This window comes from Dermacentor albipictus, chromosome 3 (genome assembly GCF_038994185.2).
Source record: "Dermacentor albipictus isolate Rhodes 1998 colony chromosome 3, USDA_Dalb.pri_finalv2, whole genome shotgun sequence".
NCBI lineage: Eukaryota > Metazoa > Arthropoda > Arachnida > Ixodida > Ixodidae > Dermacentor > Dermacentor albipictus.
Genome location: NC_091823.1, coordinates 108,697,303 through 108,714,555, shown reverse-complemented (window position 1 = coordinate 108,714,555; position 17,253 = coordinate 108,697,303). Strand labels below are relative to the sequence as shown.

The window sequence follows — 17,253 nt, the reverse complement described above, 5'->3', positions numbered from 1 at the left end:
AATGTTAGTTACGCGAGGCCTGTATCACTGTACATCAGGAGGGGTTCTAGAAATTAAATGTGAGTAGCTCATATTCCTTTTGAAGATAAGAGGAAGAAAGGGAGTTTTGCAAGTGACGTATAGATTTGGCAGATAAACGACGGCATACGTTTATTACGCCACCGGATGTATCTGTTAAGTGGTCACTTTCAAGAACAAAGAAAAAGAAAACAGAAGAAAACAAAGGAAACGTAGTCGTAGCCGCAAGGGAAACATGAATAAAGTGATGAGATGAGGAAATATGCGAGTGTAGTCTGTGATCGGCTGATGTAAGGCAAAACCATTAGGAAATCTTTCCCGCCCGTTTTTCTTATAAGCGGGATTAGTTAGGCCGATTCTCACGATATGGCAATGAGCCCACGAAATTGATAATCTATAAAGGAGCGCCGCGGCCTGGCCGACGTCGCTAAATTATTAAACGCTCGTGATGCTTGCGCAAGACGATCGAAACGGGCGCTGCGCGTAGCTGTCGCCAAATGTGTAACGACTGCAGAACACAGGTTGCGGGTTGTGAACCCTGCGATTGAATTCGCACGGAATGAGAAAAATAACAATTGCCGAGTTCAACATAAGTGTGCAGAGAGGTAGGAAAATAGCAGAAAATTCATGACTGCTGTTGCATTTTACTTTGCACTTTCGCCCGTTTTTTCGTGGTGGTCGGTGATAGTCGCACTTTCGTCGCCGCTACAAAAGGCGCCAATGCAAAGGGCGCATGCACTCGAATCGAATTATGGGGCGCGTTCGTCCCCGTGCCTGAATTGTCATAGCTCTTGAGCTTTGAGCCGTGTGAAGGTTCAGAAGCGGTGGGGGAGCACTCGGGTAGGAGTCGGCGCCCTCTCCATCGCCGGAGCTCTCTACACCATCGCAGCTGGCGAGGGCTGGGATAGGTGGGAGTAAAACCCCTTAAACTTGGTAAAGTAGTGCCACGCTTTGAAGAATGCCGCCTCCTCCTCGCGTGCTCTGGCCGAGTCCGACGCCGCGTCGCTATTGGCCTAATAGCATCACGTGGGCCCTCGCGCCGTGCATCAGCGCCATTTTTGCTCGAGAAGCGTCTACGGAGTAGCGAGGAGCGCATGTTGGGGCCGTTGCTACGCTCGAGCAGTGTAGTCGGCGCCATGGTCGAGGAGGAAGCGTGAAAGAGAGGAGAAACGAGGAGGAGTGAAGGCGGAAGAGGAGAGTGTCACTACTTTACGAAGTTTAAGGGGCTTTAGGTGGGAGAGCTGGATGGCAGTCGCCTACCCCGCCGGCGGTCTTGCAACTGGAGACAACGCGCATTATGGCAGATGGGATTGTGTGTGTAGCCACATGTACTATACGGCTGGAGATGTGCCGGCTGACGGCTCTGTTCTCGGGGGAATTATGCAATGAAACAAGAAACGCTGCTTAAATGTATTGTCATTGCAACAAATATACGCCTTCAAGAGCATCTGCGTCCAGGAATTTCGCACGCTGCCCTGTCGGATATCTGCTGAACTCAACTGCACTGTCCCAACCTAACTCAATGGGCAGAACTTTAAAGAAATAATATTTTGGAAGTCCACCCAAATTTTGACAGCCTTCAGTTAGAAACGTTGAGGAGACGCACCGTCTTAATAACACGCGCATTTACGGCACTTAGTCGTAACGTCCTTGCTGCGTTATAGCGGAATGTTGGTCAGCACGAAAACAGTCCTATGGAGCAGAAGGAACGCTACGAATAAGAGGCCGAATTCACAACTCATTTAGTTCGTAAGTGTTCTTTGGCGGTGGCCGCCTGCCTTCACTAAAAATATTTCCAGGAAAAGCACTGGCTGAAATTTTCTCTCCCGAAGAATTTTAGCGTAAGTTGTTTTTGCGAATACGGGCCAAGTACCGTAAGTACGCAGGTTATCAGAAGCGTATGGTTCCCAAGCACGGTTATACGAATGTTACAGACACTTCCTACTATTATTTAACGACCTTCGACGTTGTTGAATGAAAGTTGTTGAAATTCGAGCGGATATTTAAAATACCGTTTTTAAGAAATGCTGTTCATGGACTTACGCCGGTGCATTGCAGGGAAGTTCAACAGATGGCCGCAGAGCAATGTCCGAAATTCGTTGTATGATCCTTTTAATGAAGCGACTAGCTTTCAAGAAGCATTCGGATATTCGTTACATTGACAATAAGCGTCGCTGCTTTCTACACAATTGTCTTCTCAGCCAAGGTCCTGCACACTAAACGAGAAATGTTAAACAGTATAGTTACGTCAAATTTGTAAACATGTCGAGAACAAAATGTCCCCACTAATGCTGTAGTCAGTTCCCTTAAGCTTCCGACTATTCGAAAGGACGTTTAGCTTGGTTTTATGGAATGTAATTTTTGCTATGAGAGGACAATGCAGCGCGCCTGTGCCGCTTTTCTTCAAGATATTAAATTATCTCATGAGTTCTATGTCAGTGACACTTGGCTAGGTAAGGTAAGGTAGGTAGGTAGATAAGGGCTAGGCTATGGTCTGAATTAATGAGTGCAGAATGCACGCTTTGTTTTTTTTTTATCTTCGGGCCGGCGCTAAAGTGCTATATGACTAAACCTGGGTCTCACTGCAGCTCAATAGCATCGGCTGCATTAGCGTATGCAGAGACGGTGTGTGTTAGCACCGAAGCCGGATCATCATGGTGAATGAACTCGCCACCTCTCTATATCCGCAGCGTAACTGTTGCAAGACGGGTCACTAGTCCATCGTCGAGCTGCCGGTCCGGCTATTTTCAGTGGCGGTCATGCGGAAGTCCTGAAAAAGGAACTGATCGATGGCCCGGATGATTTCGGCAGAAACGCGTGCCCTCGCAGAACGAGCGAAAGTAGACTGTTAGTTAACCAGGCTTGAATACAGCGGGGATTTAACGATGGAACTGTGAACACATGCGCAGCTGAATCCCATCTTTATTCCACACGTGGTTGGGGCCTCGGTGCTCTTCGCGTCAGGCCTGAGCTACATGCTGGTCAACGCGCTGCTCACGTTCTGCCTGGTCGACCAGTACCGAAACCACGGCGTGTTCAAGGCTCGCGTGGTCATCTTCGCCTTCGACCTGGTAGCCTGCACGTTGAGTATCCTTTGGTAAACTGTGTGGCCATATGCACTTCACTCGGTGTACGCTGTTTTCATTTTGTTGTGACAAGCGCTTGCACTGAAGTGACATCTTTGTTTTTTTAATAATACGAACTGTTGGGAAGGTCTCCCGCCTCACCATCTTTATCTTGTAGGTTGCAAGAAGTAGTTTATTTTAGTTAACTTTCCGGAAACCAAAACGTCTCGTCAGTGCTCGAAGCCGTTCTATTAAGTATGACAACGTCCCTAAACACAGATTTCTGATTAATCAAAACAAAATTTTGCCTCAGAAGCTTTTAGAGTACAGCTTGTGTTACCGCTGAAACAAGTTTTTTACCTAGGCTACAATACGTGTAACATGGTAATAACATAGTTACTATAGCGGCAGCGCTTGTGACCACTGGTGCTAAGCTATAGTTGTAATTCTGCTCTAAATTTATTTTGTCACTTCAGTGACCACCTAATACTGCGAACACAGTACACACATTTCATCTTCTTCATCTGTGCATATCGTCATCATTCGCAAGGTTTGAATTTTATCTTCCAGCTGGGTACGTATCATCATCAGCGCGGGCCGTGTCATTCTCGTCGTCATAGCTCGAGCTCGGCTGGCGTAAACGCTGTTTCTTAAATACATGTATTTGTTAAAGAATAACGCCTGCGCATTGAGACATAGGCGTTTGCAGAGATGCAGAAACTCCAACTCGTTCACTATTTTGCCAAGCGACGACGTTTCAGTCACGCTTGGGCGTGCCGGCCAATGTACAGCATCCACTAAACCTCAGGCACAATTCGGCATGCGGAAATTTTGGTCTTGAGAGCAGGCAGTCGGCCAAACTTCGTATGCTGTGTACTACCTGAGGCATTGTCTGTAATAGTGAGCTTTTCTGCTTCTACTAACAGATAACATAGCACTACTCACAGGATTGCTTGAGCCCCTAACTTAACTCGATTCTTCTCGCGTGTGGAAACAGGTCGTTAAGCAGATTTGCCTTGCATATGGCCCTGCATATCTTTAATGAGATGGAGAGAGAGAGAGAGAGAGAGTTGATCATGGGCTGGTATTTCTGGGCGTTGGTGTTCATAGGGTTCTGATTTTATAGTATAAGTTTGTCATAGCTGTGTCGAAGCTCAAGACAGCATGATGCCTTCCTGGCCGCTGATGTTGGATTAATGCGAACGACATTTCATCTCGAACCCGGACGAATTTTTCCTAAATTGCGAATCTTTCCTTCTGATGAACCGGTACGGGGTTCCTTTGTAGCTTCCTGCTACATTCAGGTGGATGACAATATTCCCTTTTATTTTCCCTCTCACCTGTTGGGAAGCGTCGGTGTTGGTAACGATGCCGCAAAAAAATGTCTAACTTTGCCAAAAAGAGGGCAAGAGCAGAGGAAGTTCGCCATAAAACTGACGCGTATTTTCACGTGCGACTGCTACCGAGTGTAATTCGGATCACATCATAAGAGCATCTGTCTCTGTCTCTGTCTTGAAACAGCACCGCGAAGGCCGCTAGTGTTTACAATAGTCACCCTGTTTAGATTGGTCATTTCCTGCAGTGAGTTTCCCCCCCTCCCCCCTTTTTTTGTCGTCATAGACAACACATTAGTTTGATGTACACGAGCACCTTTATTTGTTAAAGGCGAACTTTCACGATATGATGGGCAGCCATTCAGGTAATTAAGCAAACCGTGCTCGCTTGTACCACGTCCGTATTCCAGACAACACCACACAGATACCGGTGAAGGCTCGAGTGCCTTCTGTCCACAACATTCATTTGTCACTCCGAGACGCCCCCTCATTAAAACCCTCTTTCCCACGACTTCCATCCTCCGTAACTCAGGAACAAAGGAGTACGCTGGTCTGGGGAGACGAGAACGGCCGTAGATCACGCAAACTTGTTTCTCGAACCCAGCAATGCGTGACCTGAACCATTCGGTGGATTAGGCCAGCAACACGCTCTCTGCGCAAGTGAACTACCATGTTACTTCTATGGCTAAACTATACACATCATATAAAATGCCAAGGTCATTAAGAACTGCACTCGCGAACAGTTTCGAGCCGAAACTTTTTACCCTTTCACTTGCAGTTCCGGTTCTGCAAAAATGGTTCAGTTCCGGTTCACCTACAGAGCGAAAAATGACATATGAAACCGCTTTCAACAAGAATTATCAGCGTTTTTGCCGAACCTAACATTAATTGCAGGGAAGCGCCATCAATTTGTGCTGTACAACTATATGCTGTGTACCCGCCGTGGTTGCTTAGTGGCTGTGGCGGGGCTGCTGAGCACGAGGTCGCGAGATCGAATACCGGCCGCGGCGGCCGCATTTCGATGGGGGTGAAATGCGAAAACACCCGCGTACTTAGATTCACGTGCACGTAAAAAAACCTGAGGTGGTCGAAATTTCCGGAGTCCTCCAATACGGCGTGCCTCGCAATCAGAAAGTGGTTTTGGCACGTAAAACCCAGTAATTTAATTTTAATTTAACTATATGCTGTGCTCGTGAGCTGAACGAAAAGATTTAAAAAAACTATTATCTACTTCTAACGCACATCTTGGAATTTATGTGAAGCGAAGCCATCTACGTGGCACGCGCGCATGTGCTGCATTGTGACAACTTTTCCTTGTATTTCTCCATTTATTCTGATATATTTTAAATGTAACCGTCCGCATCTTGGCCAGTCGCCCGTTGTGCGCACGTGCCACAGCATGGAAATCATGATCGTCAACACGCGCACATCATTTCAGAGAGGTCGTTAATAGCGTTGGCGCGGGAGAACCACACGTACGAAAGACATTTTAAAAAAGTGCGATTGAGGCCTAATCGGTTACAGCATCAGGCTCCTGTGCTCGGAGGCTGACGTTCAATTCCAGCAGCAGGCACGTGCTTCATTTTTTTTTTAAAGTATGATCTATTCGATAAGACAGAACAAGCAGCAGCACCTAGCCAGCTGCCACGGTCAGGAAAATCCGGAGAGATTCGCAAAGAGAGCTTGACTTTAAGAAGTACGCGTGCTCTTTGTTCCGCCGCAATGCTACAGTTATAAAACATGACTATGTGGAAGCGCACCTCCAAAGGAATACGCCCATTTATATGGCATATACTTCAGTTAACACACCAGCATGTTCAAAAGCGACAGCTTAACTAGGAAGCCGCCCTATCTTTTTTGTTTCAGCGATTTTGCGTGAGTCGTCAGAATCAGAAATCAGAAATACTTTTATTTCCAACATACTTAGTAGGAGGGACTCCAGGCTTGAATGAATGAATGAATGAATGAATGAATGAATGAATGAATGAATGAATGAATGAATGAATGAATGAATGAATGAATGAGCCTGAAGGCCCTCACATGGTAGCAGCAAGACTCCTATCGGCACGTGCACAATATGTGAAACACTCACCTGTTAGGATATACAATTAAAATGTAGCAAAACAAATGTGCAACATGTAAAGAAACGTTAATCTTTTCGAACAATTATATGGTATTTATAAAAAAATCGATCATACTCCGTGAGTAACAGAACTAAGATGCGTAGTGTATTATACATACCAAAAGATGTCTATCACATTTCAAAAGCAAGCACTGCCGTCAGCATGTCTAAGATATACAATATTATGGTACATTGTACCATGAAACACTGAGTGCGAATGAATATTACGTACAATAAAGAATGCGAAATATCAATGACGTTTCTCTGGATTGTGTATTCAGTCTAGTTTACAAAAATACACTTTAATTTGTTTTCGAGTCAAGGTACTTGCGATAATATTTTATTCCCCAAATTTATTTAACAGTGAAGGTAGGGTGTGTCTGAGCGACTGCATGAGACAACTTGTGCGCATGTATGGTACTAACCCCATGTCTGGGCTGTGGGTACGCGCATCACTTATTTCGCATTCGAGTCGTGACGTATGTTTTAAAAAGGTCCTAAATTTTCGCATCCGAAGGAAATAGAATACAGTAGCCGGTATACGTAAAGATTAGTTACTCGTATTCTGCTATATTTATCAAAAAATTGCGATGCAGAATGATAATAAGGTACATTCCATATATGTCTAAGTGCTCGTTTCTGAATTTGAATAAGTCCACGAAGTTTACGTTTCGTGGTGGTAGCCCACACAAGCGCATAATAGTGCCTATGTGTTTCACACACGGCATAATATATCTGCAACTTTACTTTCTCCGGAAAAAAAAGATGACGGCAACAGGACAATACACCTGCGGCAGATGACAATGATTTCATGGCTTGTTCACTGTGATATGTTCAGTTCATATCACTCGAAAGCGTAACACCCAATACTTTGTATTCGCTCAATGTTTCAATGGGCGCAGCATCCAATTATCCTTCATTTAAAGAAGACTGCCTGCCTCTTGCCTTGAACAATATGGCCTTTAGTTTGGAGCTACTAATTGGTAGCGCGTTATTACAAGACCAAGCCAACAAATTGCAAAGAATACTGCAAGATCTCGGTAACAGATCAAGATCAAGGCCAGAGACAAACAGGTTCGTATGGTCAGCGTATAGTACAATGGATGCATCACAATTTCAGTAATATCGTTTACATGGATATTAAGCAAAAGCGGGCCCAGCTATCCTGTGGTGCCCCTGATTTAATTTCCATTTACAGGCATACAAAGCGTCATAAACTGATCCACAAGAACGTCTGAATCCACAAGCACGAAGACCAGACAAGTTCATTTACTTCTCATCCTTCCCACAGTGGAAGGAATATGATACAGGCGACTGAATATGGGCAGAAATTCGTCGTACGCTTCACTAGCATCTTTTTGTTATACAGAGAAGACCAGCTTACATACTTTTGCCTGACAGATATATGTAGCTGAACGTGGTATCGGGCAAACTGCTCTCATGAAAATAAAATTAGCATACTATGAATATTGGACCGCCCACCACCAGCCCAGCAACAGACCCCAATCAAACAACGTTATAACGGTCGCCGATTTGAAACGCTCACGAGTGTATTAGTAACGCGCTTGCCTCTCATCGGACGTAATGCGTCGAAAGCAGCACTAACAAAGCTGCCGCTTCGACCATGACCTCAAGCCAGTGGCGTAGCAACAGGGGGGGCCGGGGGGCCATGGGCCCCGGGTGCAAGGGGCCAGAGGGTGGGGGGGGGGGGTGTCATATACGTCTGACGACACCCCTCTTTCCGGCGGCTACATCCGGGGGGGGGGGGGGTGACAGAAGAGCTATGGGCCCCGGGTGCCAGAAGACCTAGCTATGCCACTGCCTCAAGCTCGGGACCATTTACGAATGGAGTAACATTGTTGTTCTACAGGTGTTGGAAATGCAAAGATGAAAAGCTCCACAGAAAGGTTGTCAACCTTAGCCAAGGACCACTGCATAATGTTGCGGCTCCGTTCTGAAAGAAAAAGTCGTAATGTTGTGGTGAATTTCCAGTTCGTCCAAAGAATATTTATTTATTTATTTAGTTCAGCAAATACATACAGCACCCAAATTCTGCATTATTGTAAGAATGAAACAATATGAATAAGATACAAAACTAAGTGCGCTCAAGAGAGGCGTATGAACAATATTGTTTGACATTGCACCGGTGATCCATCAGCTTTCATATTGAAACACATTTTCTTGCAGAAGTGTAAAAAAAGAAGGAGGAAGATGGAACAGTGACGATGCATTCCATTAACGAATGCCGCTCCTGTATGGCAGGGGGAGAAAACATACGGCAGTTATGCTGTCATCCCTTCAGAACACGATACATTCGTCTTGGCACGTAAATGGAATCTGAGAGGAATTCTTGCATTTTTATTCAAATTCTGTTAGAAATATTGCAGAACAGTGAGAGCCGCAGATTGCTTCTTCTTTGTAAAAGCAAAGGGCCATTCGAGTGCCTTCACCACATGCGAATACCCTTTCATGATATTGCAGTTGCTCGAAACCAACTGAGCTGCTCAATACTTTATCCACTCCAGCACATGGTTTCGTTACCGGATACCAAGCAGATACCAAGCAACAGACGCGAACTCAAAGATTGGGTTCACATTGCTCATACAGAGTGCTCCCTTCAAATTGTTGGACGCATGGCGAAAATTTCCTCGGAAGAAATTTACTACTCGGCTGGGTCTTCGCTGTCGCATAGTTCACGTAAGCGTGACAGGGCACGGTTTATGTCTGAACTACAGCTAGATATGTGCGTTTAGATCCAGCATTCAGTCATATACCTTCCATCAGATAATCAGCAGTAGAATGGCGTTTCGAAATTTTGAAGTTCATGCGCCATGTACTATATTGTGTTTGCATTGCATTGAGATATTTTTTGCAGATATGACGTTTTGTGTTTTTCGGTTTTCGGTTGAGTTCCGCTTCAGTATACCCTGCTGGCGAAGACTTCGAAAATACCTTGCGAGCACATTTTCGTTCTCTCTCCTTGACTGGAGCTTTTCCTCTAAACACTGAGAATAATGTTTGATAACGAAAATACTCGATGACTTCACCTTGACCAGACTCTCTTTAGCTGCGGCTAAATTCCCCAAGGATCTGCTAACGATGAAGCCACATCCGACCAACCCGAGAGAGGCAAGTATAGACTCTGAACAACACCAAGACCGTTTCTGGTTCGCTGTGTGCCTGCATATTCTAAATGATTTGTCTGACCATCGTCGCGTTAGAAACGATTTCTGCGCTTTCTGACGGCATGTTATCGGGTAAAACATCGTTAAGTACGCATTAAACTTCCCTGGCATCCCACGTAAACACGTGGTACTCAGACGACGAAACGCTAGCGTCAAAATAGTCATGCGAGTATGTCGGTATAGCAGACACTTTGCTTTTGTTTCCAAACAAAATGATTCTCGTTCTAAATTTGATTTAAAATTACAATCACGATACTGTTTGTGGAGGGAACCATTGATATTTAACGGCAGCGTTTGTCCGCGCTAGGATAACCACAATAACAAATCATGTTTGTATCGGCACGAAAATATCGTGTATTCTATGCAACTTTAATATGAATGAGGAAACACTTCACGCTACTGCCATTCTGAAACACCTGAGTGTGGTTTCAAAGGGAAAAGAAATTCCGCTGAGCGAACTGCGTCAAACCAATCTTTCGAGACAACCATGCCATTATCATTGCAATATGTACACAGCTACAGAACATCCTATCTGAGGATAACCTTGCATAATTATTAGCCGTTATTATCGAAGTTGTGTTTCATAATTTTTCGTTTTCATGGTTTATTGGTCCGCTGATTGTTATAGGCTTTTATTGCATAAAATACGCAGTGACGAAGTGCTGCGGAATAATTTTGAAAAGCCTGTGGATCATTGACGTGCAGCTAAATATTGTACGCGAGAACACTTCTTTTTTTTGCATTCCGCCTCCATCTGAACGCGGCTGCCGCGACCGGCAACTGAACCCGCAACCACGTTCTCAGCGGCAATACATTACTTTGCCTTCCGAAAGGAACTATAATAAATTGAAGCATAGATTGTAATCACCGGCACGAGGTAGTGGGTTCAGTCCCTGCCGAAGCGGCTGCATTCTGGTGGATGCGGAAGGCGGGAGCGGTCGTGCATCGTGCATTGGGGTGCACGTCAAACAACTCCGGGTGGTCAAAAGTAATCCTGAGTACCACACTACGGGCGTGCTCATAATCGTATCATGTTTTTTTACACTTGAAACCACAGAATATCACTTATTTAGCTGGTAGTAATTGAGCAACAAATGCTTTTAACCTTGCATAACAAAACAAAAGAATTTGCTGTGCACGATGCAACTCTGGAGTGCAGGTTACCATTCGAACACTTGAGCGACTCGTCGCGAGTTTTCGGTGGTCCCGTTTATAAAGCACTACGCTCGTTCTGCTTTTTACATCCCTTCTATGATGCAGCCACCTCTAAGAATAAACGCAGTTTCTGTACTACAAGTACTCCCGTGAGCGTGTGTGTCCGACTGCCTTATAACTTCATGCATGGCATGATGACCTCGAGCGGGCCAACTTTTTACTACATCTGTATTGCTTAGACTACAAAGCAAAATTCTAGGCCCTTGTGCCACGCTACCCTGGCGAATCCCAACGCATAGAAAGATTGTGCAAACCAGAACTGTAATTTTGACTTCAGCAATGGGGTTCGTACGAAAACTAAAAGCACAAGGAAAGGGTATTATCAATGCGAGCAGGGCAAGTTCATTTTTGCCACGTAACATTTTTGGTGGGGTAAAAGAATTCAATTATAACTGTGACATTTATTAATAACTTCAATCGAGAGATTGCTGCCAAGGCGTCTGCGCCTTGGCAGCAATCCTTTCGGGCCGAACTACCTGCCTTTCGGGCCGAACTATAGCGGCTTTGCAGTGCCTTAGATTTCTCATTAGACATGAATTTCTGATTAGGTCGACTGCAATTGCTCAGATGAGAACTGAATCCTATCAGGCCTGCTGTTGGTGCAGGTAAATTGCTTGTTTTCTTTTTTTGTTGCATCGAGGCTGAATCGCTGGGATTGAATCGTGGTTATACTTCAAACTATCAGCTAGGTATAGAAACTATCCCTATAGCTTAATGAAAATGTGTGGCATGTTCTATTAGTAGATTTTTCTTGGACAACGAAGCAGAAAATGGCGACATTGTATCAAAAGCAAGAAAAAAAAGCATAGGAAACATCACTGCCGAGTAAAAGAAAAGTGGCACAAACGGTTACGAAAGATCTGCCTGCATGTTTATGGGAGTCACTGATGTCCGAAGATGGGGTTTCAGTCAAAGCATGATGGAGCAGTTGATGTTCACACTTCACCTGCTCGTTAACGAATGAACACGTGAAGCCGATGTGGTTGCGCAGTTGGGGCCACCTGTGTGAGCACGCTCAACAAATGAGTGAAGTCATTTGCACATGTGCATATGGGATACTCGAGTATCGGCTGAACAAATGTCATGATTTTGCATGGTTTGACGACTACGCACAATAGATATACACGAGCACGTACAGTCTTAGTGATATTAATAGCTTCGTAGCTACATCGAAGTCGCTGTAAAGTGGCTATGAAGCATGTTGACGATAAAATTCTGCAAAGCGATTGCAACTGAGACTTCATGCGAGACAGCACTAAGCGTAGACGAAGAGAATAAGATAATGAAGAGCAACGTACTCGGTGCTCCGAGTGAGGCGTTAGAACGTTTGGCGTAATCTTGCATATATGGTACCAGTATCTGTACAAGTTGAAAGCGCCTGTTACGGTGGTTGCGGTTTAGCAGGAAAAGAAGGCGTAGTAGTCGGCAAACATGTCGACAGGACTTGTAATACATGAATTGTTCAGTGGTGTTACAGGCAGCCAAACGCACGAACGAGTACCATATGCCCAAAATTCCATACTCTATAGTGATACGCCCACATGAGCAAACAAACAGATAGTTTCTTTTTTCTATTTCCACACTCCTCGCAGTATCCAGAGGGGACGATCATCTCCATCATTGCCGAGTGGATCCTGCTGGCTACCTTCATGGGCTACATCTACACCATGAAGTCCGAGCTAGACGCCATGGTCGTGGTCATCGGCATCCAGAAGCAACTGGTGCGCTCCGATGATTCCGAGCACGGCACCGCGCCATCGCAGTTTTTTTCCTCGGCCACCAACGCGAAGGATCCCGATGCTCGGAACTCACCAAAAAAGCTAAATGGCTCTGCTGGCCAGGGAAGACTTGAGGCTGCGTGCCCATCCTCATATGCGTCCACGGATCACCCGGCTCTCAGCAGGGAGACAGGTGGCAACAGAATACCAGGATCATCGCTTCCCCCGCCTCTACAACCGAAGCCGATCCCAGGAAAGGGACCCACAGTTCAGTTGCAGAAGTCGAGCGGACACGGAGGCCACAGACCACTAGGTCTTTCTAGCCCTTCCCGACGTCTGCGGCCACGTCCAGCGCAAGCCATCGGCGCCGCAAGCCCAAGTGGCGAGAGAGAGATCGGCGGGAGCAGGCAGTCGAGGCTTGCCCTCAGTTCCAACAGCGCTGTTGCCAACGTCGGCACATCCGGGTTCCCGAAAGCCATCGGAGCTCATCGAGCTGTGATCCCCAGCGTGCCGTCACGGGACCCCTCCAGCGGCGGCATCAAGAAGGGCCGGTCGCCTACCGTAAAAGGGCTGACTGAGCCAGCAGTCCAGTGACCAAGAAAGGTCCGCCAGGCCTTCGTCGCGGCGCTCTATGAGTAACGGCGAGGTGTCTTCGCGGTCATCATCTCGTCATGCAAGCGGTTCACCAACGCCCCAAGGACGACCTGGCCTGACAATTAAGTAGCAACTTCATACGTGTGGCCGTGGATACGTTCGGTGCGGATATAGGTGAAGCAATGAAGTAGTACACGACGAAAAGTTTTTTTCACTGCTATAAATTAGTGAATTCCCACCACTGTTATTACCCCGCTGATTACTCTTCTGTTTTTGAGTAACTGCAAAAGCCTATAACCGACGGCCATCATGCGTGTTGTGTGCATGCTTTAGAGAATTAGTTGTTCGCTCAATATGTAATGACGTTCCAGGCATTGTGTCGAAACACATGTGGAAACGATGCGTACACAATGAGGAAACATTGCACGCCACGCGGTTTCTTCAATAAATAATCTACTTGTCTTTCGCCAGCTTGTATTTTCCCCAAACTTCGCTCGTGGCGCTACTTGGCGGGTGAAACCGGGTATAAATAGCATTTCCCGGGAGGAAAATTCGAAAAAGAAAGAAACGTGTTTGCACAGCACGTGTATGCCTTACCGTCGTTATAGGTATTGTTGATCAATGTTTTGCATCGCACATATGAGGTGGCGTGAGCTTTTTGTGGGAAGACACAGGGCAACTCTTGTAGTTCTCTCTATTTTCTGCAGCACACAAACGCACAAATGCACGAAGTTCTCGAGAGACACCACGTTATGTAATTTCGTTTTCAACCGGCAACACTTCTGTAGCATTACTCTATGTGAGTCTTGTACAACAAATTAAGGCACATTCTTAAAACATTTATTTCAAGGGACGATCTTTTTATTCGGACTTGTATCTCAGACGCAGATCAATATCAAAACGGAGACTCCGTTTTATCGGCGTACCTGAAGTAACTATATTGCATCACCGGCTCACAATGTCATGGACCACAACTTTGGTACAGCAAGGGATACAATCTAAGGTAACAATGTCAACCCTGGAGGACTGCACTGAATGTTAACAAATGTTTTGAGTAAATTAATTATGTTGCTTACTAAATGAAGAGACCTTAGGAATATGGGCAGCCAGGGAGTCACCCTCCCCACCACCCCCCATCGCACCCACTACAAGTAAATCTCAGTAAATGCGTTCCGAAACTACTGAAGTAGCATGGATATTACTCGGTGAAAACGGCGGACACAAAGGGTTTTGTTGCCACTCGTCGAAAACTTGCCGACATTACGTAGCAAACGAGTTTTCAAGTATTAATTGGCTCGCTCGCTCCGTTCATTCATTCATTCATTCATTCATTCATTCATTCATTCATTCATTCATTCATTCATTCATTTTCAAACATGCAAAATGGCCTCCTTAGCAAAACAGGTGCGTCAGACAGGTTCATTGTGCTCGGGAGCACTGCCTGGTGATGGAGTATCTTGTATACGATTTATTGAATACTTTTATGTAGCCTTACACGCACCTAATATATTAATTGACCCATCCAATGCAATGGCCAAAACGATACACATTTATCTGCAAATCACATAGTATGCACACACTACTACACGGTGCATTGAATAGGGCAAAGTGTTGCATTTACTATTGTATGGACAACTAAAGTCGACTGGTACATCTCGTTAGCAATGAAGCTTTATATGCTATACTTGTACATCTCCTGTGCTTGATGCATGAAGCATACTTGATGATGTATCGTTTACAATTAGATATATGTGCCTAACATTGTAAGCGGCAATTAAAGTTGACTAGTTGCTTTCCGGGACGGTACACAGCCGCATCGAGTTAGTCAAATCGAGTAAGCCGTACCAACTCTCGAGCTGCCGAATCATGTCTTTTTCTTTTGGGAACAATACACTATGATGCCTCACGTTCCCTGATGTTCGCTACGACAAAATGAATCCAGTCGTTTACCATGGTGTTCTCGGAGTTGGTGAGCCAGTGAAGGACAATGTAAAAAAGAATAAACGATTGAATTAATTATTGTGAATGGTTTTATTCTTCCGCCAACATATATTCATAATATCTCTTTGGCCTAAAATCACTAGATTATAGCAGGAACCCAGATTTTATGCACGTGGTATTGTGCAGACTGCTGATCTTTGGGCTCCGTGAATACCCGAGTCATTTGATTTTTGAGTGAGGCGTGTACCGTGCAACTATAACTAGCCTGCGTGTTGCATTATGTAACAAAAGCACAACATCGCTTCTATGGGCCTGGTGACGGAACCCATGGAAATTGGATGATTCCGCAAAAATACAAAAGCGGATAAAAATTCTGTACATTTATACCGCAGACTTATTTGGTAGAATTTGAATATAGACCAATACATATTCTTGCGACCAAAGTGCGAAGGGTCTTCACCAGAGTTCCGATATTTTTGAACGTGCAAAAGCTGAAAGGGTCAGTTCACGTGGACGCTCAATGATTTCGTCTGCCATAATGCATTTTCTAGCTCCTTCGTGGCTGACCTTATTCCTCCATCGTTGAAATTCTCTCCAAACTGTAGCGCACCGGTTCGCGACTAAACACGTGCACACAAGCCAGTTAGACAGGGAGAGAAACGATGCTTCTATTTCTTTTAGAGCGAAGCTCTTAGGCGCTTCTTCCTGGGTTCCCTTACAAAAAATGTTGTTGGAAATCCACTGATTTTCCGTCGATATTGCATTGTACCATCAACAGAAAAATTTTGGAAATAACATTGATATTTTATGGAGGATTTGTTGAGAAGTTATGGGAAAGTGGCCACCGTGAATCCATTGTGTTTCCATGGGAGTATTGTGTTGTTTTTCTATGGGGTCCCCATTGTATTTCCATTGTGTTGTTTTCTCATGGGATCTTCATTGGATTTTCATGGTACTGTTTTTCCACTGGGTTTAGCGTGGGCGTCGGCTAAGCACGCGAACGAACACGCCCGTGCCACTGCTCACGCGTTCGTCGTCGTCGTCTTGCACAGCTGGTTCCAATGCCGCTCATCATGCCAGCGTCTCCAACCTCTCTTAAGCGGGTCTTGCGACCTTGGTGACCACCCTATATGCGGATTTACCGCCGAACTCTCACTTCGAAATGGCATGAATACGCAGCTTGCTAAAGTACACTAACAGGGAAAGACTCAAACATCTCACTCTTCCTCACATGTTTAAGAACTTCGCCCTCAGCTGATCCCAGAGAATATCCGTAAATAAGGTACTTGCCAACGCAGCCACTACCCCTGACATAATTCACAAAGGGCAAACGTTGATTGACCGAAAAAAAAGGCATTGACGCCTCGGCCCCCCGAATATGCACCTTGTGCTACTCCGTTGGCGAAGCCAACTTGTACCATCTCAGTGTAGTTATTGCACCATCTCAGGTTATTACATTCAATATTGTCGTGACGACAGCAATATTTTTCTAAATTGCCATATTGAAGTTTTACAGAACGACATTCTCCAAAATCCCGATCACCTAGTAAAGTAAGCCCACTTTGGCGTTGCTAGCGGCCGGGCTCGCGCGATTTAGTGGGTGTCTACCTTTCCTTCCTCTGTCCCTCTTTCCCCACCAGCGACCTTCGGTCCTACCGTTTCTTAAAAAAAAGAATTCATTCATTAATTCCCATACTGCCCCTCCCTCTGCGAAAGCACTGACGGCGCTGGCCCACAGCCAGTCGGTGCGGGGTTTCAGTCTCAAATTCTTTCCCTCAATATATCGCGAAATGAAGACACGAATAAAGCTGCGCTCAAATTTTGCATTAGGGAGTATATATCGTAATCACCAGACATATTTTTTTGTTCTTCGGGTAAATCGGAGTTCACACTACCTCTACATTTTTTTGCCGCACTTACAGATAAACAGATGTAGCATGTTCAGGTCTGCGCAGCCGTGATGGGAAATAGCCTCCTTGTATGGTGAAAGCGCATATGACACTATTAGCCAACAGGAGTTTGCAAACGAAAAGAGCGCTGAAACATTCTTGACTGACCCTT

General features: G+C 45.3%; 1 protein-coding gene across 4 annotated transcripts in view; it reads left to right on the top strand.

Annotated features, from left to right (window-relative positions):
* Positions 1-13,719, top strand: part of LOC135904899 (uncharacterized) — an 86,250-nt gene extending 72,531 nt beyond the window's left edge. For all 4 annotated transcript variants that reach the window (XM_070535923.1, XM_070535922.1, XM_065435896.1 and 1 more), the window contains 3 exons: positions 2,928-3,105; positions 9,607-9,668; positions 12,532-13,719. In XM_070535923.1, coding sequence (XP_070392024.1) covers positions 2,928-3,105; positions 9,607-9,668; positions 12,532-13,251 — 960 coding nt within the window. In that variant the 3' untranslated portion in view covers positions 13,252-13,719. The remainder of the gene's footprint in view (positions 1-2,927; positions 3,106-9,606; positions 9,669-12,531) is intronic.
* The last annotated feature ends 3,534 nt before the right edge of the window (positions 13,720-17,253 follow it).